General features: G+C 52.0%; 1 protein-coding gene across 1 annotated transcript in view; it reads left to right on the top strand.

Moving 5' to 3' along the window:
* KREMEN1 (kringle containing transmembrane protein 1) overlaps window positions 1-4,190 on the top strand; it is a 58,064-nt gene extending 53,874 nt beyond the window's left edge. The window contains 1 exon segment of the mRNA XM_011373396.2: window positions 1-4,190. This exon segment is cut by the window's left edge and continues 1 nt beyond it. Coding sequence (XP_011371698.1) covers window positions 1-144 — 144 coding nt within the window. The 3' untranslated portion in view covers window positions 145-4,190.
* Window positions 4,191-5,236: the final 1,046 nt, after the last annotated feature.

The following is a 5,236-nucleotide window of genomic DNA, read 5'->3' as shown; positions in this document are numbered from 1 at the left end:
GACCCTAGGGATCGTCGTCAACCAGGGACATCAGGGGAAATCTGGAGCATTTTTTATAAGCCTTCTACTTCAATTTCCATCTTTAAGAAGAAGTTGAAGGGTCAGAGTCAACAAGATGACCGTAATCCTCTTGTGAGTGACTAAAAGCTACCCCCTGTGCCCAGGACATGAGGTTCCTCTGAGCTCAAGGCCACAAGAGACCACCTCTCCCGTGGTTTCCTCTGACCATCTTTCCCCTGCCTCTCCGTCAGCCTCTTCAGGGGCACCACCTCTGGCCTGGGAACAGGGGCCCTGCTGCAGGGGCAGGCATAGCCTGGATTCGTCCTGCTTCATCAGCTGCACTTAGGAGAGAGACTCAAGTTTCCTACATCTGTCTCTCTCTCTGTGATCTAGGAAAGAGGATGTCAAGACGGCGGGGCTGAGATGATAGAGTTGGTTGTGTCCCAGCACTGGGTTCAGGTACATTCTAGACGACTGTCAGGTGGTGGGTAGGTGTAGTGTATATCAAGTCTTACTTCCTTCTTCTCTGTTTTGTCCACACACAGATCACTTTCTCCTGATCTTTATGGTTTGTCACAGAGCCAGACAGGGATAATTCTGAGGTTCTCTTGAGGGTTGGCCTGGTCCTGTACTCCTGGACATTAGCACCCCCAAAGTCCTAAAGAGGGCCTATGACCTGTGCTGACTCTGGAGCTTTGCTCCCTGGACGCTGGATGAGGATGATCCCCTCCCAGCTGGGAGGGTCTGAGACTTGGGAATGGTGATCCCCATTCACGTCAAACCTGACGCCTTCCACATACAGGCTTCTTTCTATGGCTTCTTTCCATAGCTTGGTAACCAGCAGAGCACGCTTGAAAAGCGGTCATATAAAATATCCATTCAGTTATTCACGTAACAGATGTTACTGAAAGCTTTTATAGGTGCTCAGTGACTCCTTGTTGGATTGGATTTGTCTGGCCTTGTCCCCAGCTTGTGGTCCTGTGGAAACTGAGGCCGGCCTGTATCTCTTCTTGATTCTCTAAGCTGACTCTCAGTTCAGAACAGGGAATATAAATATCGTGGTGTAGCATTTAGGCAGCGTTATATGAAACAGAGTGCCAGCAGTCTCTCCTATAGGTGACCTTCATTTTTAAAGAAGATCAAGAACACCCCACAGCTTGTGTTCTCTGCAGCCCTCTCTGCGCCTTCTTATGACAAAAGAGCGGGGTTCAGAATGGCTTGGTAGGGAAGGAGAGGGCTCTTGTGGAGAGGGTTCTCGTCCCTGATCCCACACTACCCTGCCCCTCAGGTGGGGAGGTGAATCTCGGAGATGGCGTGAGGAGTGAGAGGGAGGGTTTGGGAACAGGAGACCTGTAAGTGCAGTAGCCACTGGTTGTGAGAGTCATTGCCATCACCAGTTTGGAATTCCCCACCATCCAAAAGCGGGCTTTGTCAAAAGCATCTGAGAAGAGCAGACTGTGCCCCTGAAGCCCAGGCCGAGCCTTTGGCAGAACATGACTCTCCCAAAGGCACTTGGGCCTGGGCCTTGCTGTGCCTCTGGCCTCACAGGTTCCCTCTTTGAGCACTTTTCTTCCCTCCCCCAAATCCCTAAGTCACTGCCACCCATGATCCTTCCTGGGGTTCTGCCATACTGGCAACCCCTCTGTAACTGGCCATTCCCCGAAAGACAGGGCTATGTGGGGCCAGCTAGGAGGTGTCTACAGGGAGAGGTGACATTCAGCTACAGGAGAGATGCTAGGAGCTGGCAGGCAGAGGGGCATTCAGAGGAGGGATATGGGGCAGTGTCTCCATAAAAGGCGCTGCCGTAGGCACCATGTGAGGCCTGCCACAGGCATGGAGCTGCTTGGTGCTGTCCTCACTCTTTGATCTGGAAAGGGTGATTACCCTGGAGCAGCTGTCCACAGGCCCCTGGGTCTGCAGACAGAGGTCTGTCCCATATAATGACCACTGGAAATACACCGACACGTGCAGTCTCCCCTCCAAGCTATTCCTGGCGTTTGCAGAATCTCCTCTTGAACACAAGTGTCAGGTGTGTACAGTCACAGAGGGCCTTGTGCTGTGAATAGATCCATCTGCAGCACAAAGGGAATGTGGAATTTGGCGAAGGGTCCACCCAGCCAAGGGGCAGTCGTTCAGCTGCCTGGGGCTTACTCTGGTCACTGGCCTTTGGGTTATCCTGTGGGCCCACCCACCAGCCTTGCTTACCTCACACCTCTGGTCCCAGGGCCCAAGCCCCAAGCCACTGTGCTGTCTGAGCTGCAGCTGCATCAGCCGTTTCTCAGAAATCCTGGAAATGCTGGTGGCACCCTAGTGCTCTCCTTCTGGCTGGTCCTGGAACTGCCTGGTGCCGCCAGGATCAACTTGCTGTCCAGGGAGGGACCACAGGAAACCCAAACCAGCCTCAGGACAGTGTAGGGAAGATGGCCATAGATTGTCCGAGGCCACACCTCCATAAACTCCTTGGCCACAGTCTTCTCATGGCCTTGGTTGGAACCTGTCAGCAGTACCCCACAGGGGGTCCCCTGTGTCTAATTAAACACTCGAGAAATAAATTGTCCCAGAAGAGGTAAAGTGTGCTTCCAGGAGCATCAAAAGAGGAAGCACTTGATCTTTTAAGAAACTACTTTAGAAGAGAGAAAGTAGAAGTTGGAGGTGATTGGAAAAGGTGACCCCGAAAAAAGTACATTACAGATCACATAGTAGGAGACTGTGAAAGGGGAAGGGGGAGGGGCTCTAGGGACGACCATGAACTGCTGCTCTGAAAGCATCCTGTCCAGAGCCCCTGCCCTGGGGTGGCAGAGCGGAGGAGGCTGCAGGCGGGTGCCTCAGGATCTGTGTGCCCATCTCACCCCATTCCCCGCTGGCACCCAGGTCCCGCCTTCTCCATGTGCGTCTCAACAGGAGGACCCTATTACTTCCCTTGGCGAATGCACCTTCTATTAGCCATGTTTCACGGTGTCCTTGGCCCCTGTAGAAGGCACTCAGTGCCCCCTCTTCTCCCCCACATGCCATTGCTTACAGAGCAGAGGAGTAAGAATGAACCCCGTGTACCCTCCCCCGCATCCCTGTGTCAGAACAGAGCTGGGGCCTCTGTCTGAGTGTACGCAAGGTAACCTGATTGCTATAACTTCCGAAGTGTGGGCTCTGGCTCAAGACTCCAGTCAGCCAGAAACCCACAAAGATCAAAGCACTAGTGAGTACAGCTGTCCTGGCCCTCAGGCCAAACCTGTGGGGCATAGCCCCACCCACACTCCACGTTGTCAGCCCAAGGCAAGAGTCGGCCTGACCCAGCTGAGGATCTGGCCAGGCCATCCCGACACCAGTGGGGCACACAGACCATCGCCAAGCCTCTGTGTGTCCTGGGTACTTAGTCCTCACGAGCACTTAGTGGATGGCCTCCGAGATCCTGTCTCCCCTGCCCAAGGAGGCCGTTCCAGGTCTTCCACAGAGCTAGGCCAGCTCCCCCTCCATAGCCCAGTCAGCTGGTACCCTCTTGGGTTTCGAATCTCCTATGCGGTGTTTGATGTCTGGTTTTGTTACTACCTTGGGAATTTTTAACCTTTTGATTATTTCCTCTGGTGTCTTTGTTTACCTTCCTCACTCTTCTACCTCCTGGCCAGGTCTCTCAGCTTAGCTGCCCTGGCATGGGGTGTTTCTCAAACCTTCCAGCCGCAGCTGCCTCTCCTCAGGCTGGCGGGCTCAAGGGTGACTGGGCCTCAGCCTCTGCCCACAGACCCCAGGGTGGGGCCCACCTCACAGGCCTTTGTCTTGCGGAGTTGAGCACACTCAACGAGACAAAAGTGGGGTGTGGAGGAAAGTTTGAGGCAAATCTACTGCTTCAGAAAGGATGTGTCTTCAGGAGCACATAGTGGGGGGCTGCCGCCACAGGGTTCATGCAGCAGCCAGACCTGCCCACATCCAGACTCACCTTCCCAAGGGATCTTGACTTTGGATGATAAGGCTTTATGTGTAAATATGCTCTTAATATGCAACTTTGAGAATAAAATAGAAACATCATGTATTTTAAAATATAAAATGAAGTGTGACGCACTGTATACAATTTAATATATATTTTTAGGATTTTGTTATTTAAGAAAATGGAATGTAATGGTACTTAACTTTTACAAAAGAGAGGAAAATGTTATTTTTACTGCCTGGAGAAAATAAATATTCTCATTGTTGTAGAAACAGCGATGGGCCCTGGCTTGTCGTTTTTATGGACACGCTCCCAGAGCCCTGGGAGGCGGAGGGCGTCGCGCGCTGGAAGACCGTGGGCTCCTAACTCTGTGTCAGTGCCAGGCCCCATCGTTTGCTCCGTTTTTCCTATTAGTGTCTCCAGATTTCCTCAGGTCCTATCACAGCTTTAACCCACAGTTGATCTTCAGCAAACGAGATCTGAAAGAGTTGGAATTCCAGATCAACACACCAAATGGTGGAGATAGGGGCAGTTCTTGAGGAGTGAGGGGCTCTGCCCTCAGAGACCTGGCTTTGAATTGACCTTGAGCTGGTCGGTCCACTTCTCAATCTATTTCCCCTCCTGTAAAAGGTAATAGTATCTGTGCCTCAGAAGGTGATGACGATTAAGTAAGACAATGTGTCTAAAGCTAATTACTAATGTAATTATTATCCCATGTGCAATTCATCTTGCCTTTCAGAGCATCCATTTCTTCCTCTTCCCCCTTCCCTCCCCACCCTTTCCTTCTGAATAATACTAATGGAAGCTCCACGTGCGAGTTGCTTGCTCCGTGCCTGTCACTCTCCTGTTAGGTGCCATGCATACCATCATTTGCCAAGGAGGAAACTGAGGCTCAGAGAGGAGTGTGGAATAGTAGTTGAGAGCACAGCCCTGGAGTCAGCCTACGGGATTCAGCTCTCACTATTCATTCACCATGAGGCCAGGAGTGTAAAACAGGGAGACTTTGAAGGGTTTCAGTGGAAGAGTGTCATCAGATTCCCAGTTTAGAAGTATTTTCTACTTGCATTAGGAAAAACAGATTGGGGTGGGGTAAGACTGAGGGTGAGGAGGCCAGTCATTTGGCGCATGGATACACAGGTCCACGTGAGATTTGAGGGGGCCTGACTAGGCCCCCAAACCAGTGCTATGGAGGGAGGGGAAGACCTAGGTGAGAGAAAACTGGCCATACCCATAGGTCGGGCCAGGTGCTTAGGGTTAACTGCCTGGGCTCACACCCCAACCCCACCACTTACCATGTGACCTTGGGCAAAGTAGGCCCTG

Source organism: Pteropus vampyrus, unplaced genomic scaffold, assembly GCF_000151845.1.
Source record: "Pteropus vampyrus isolate Shadow unplaced genomic scaffold, Pvam_2.0 Scaffold223, whole genome shotgun sequence".
In the NCBI taxonomy this organism is placed as follows: Eukaryota; Metazoa; Chordata; class Mammalia; order Chiroptera; family Pteropodidae; genus Pteropus; species Pteropus vampyrus.
Note: the sequence above shows the minus strand (reverse complement) of the source record. Positions and strands in the feature narration are given on the sequence as shown.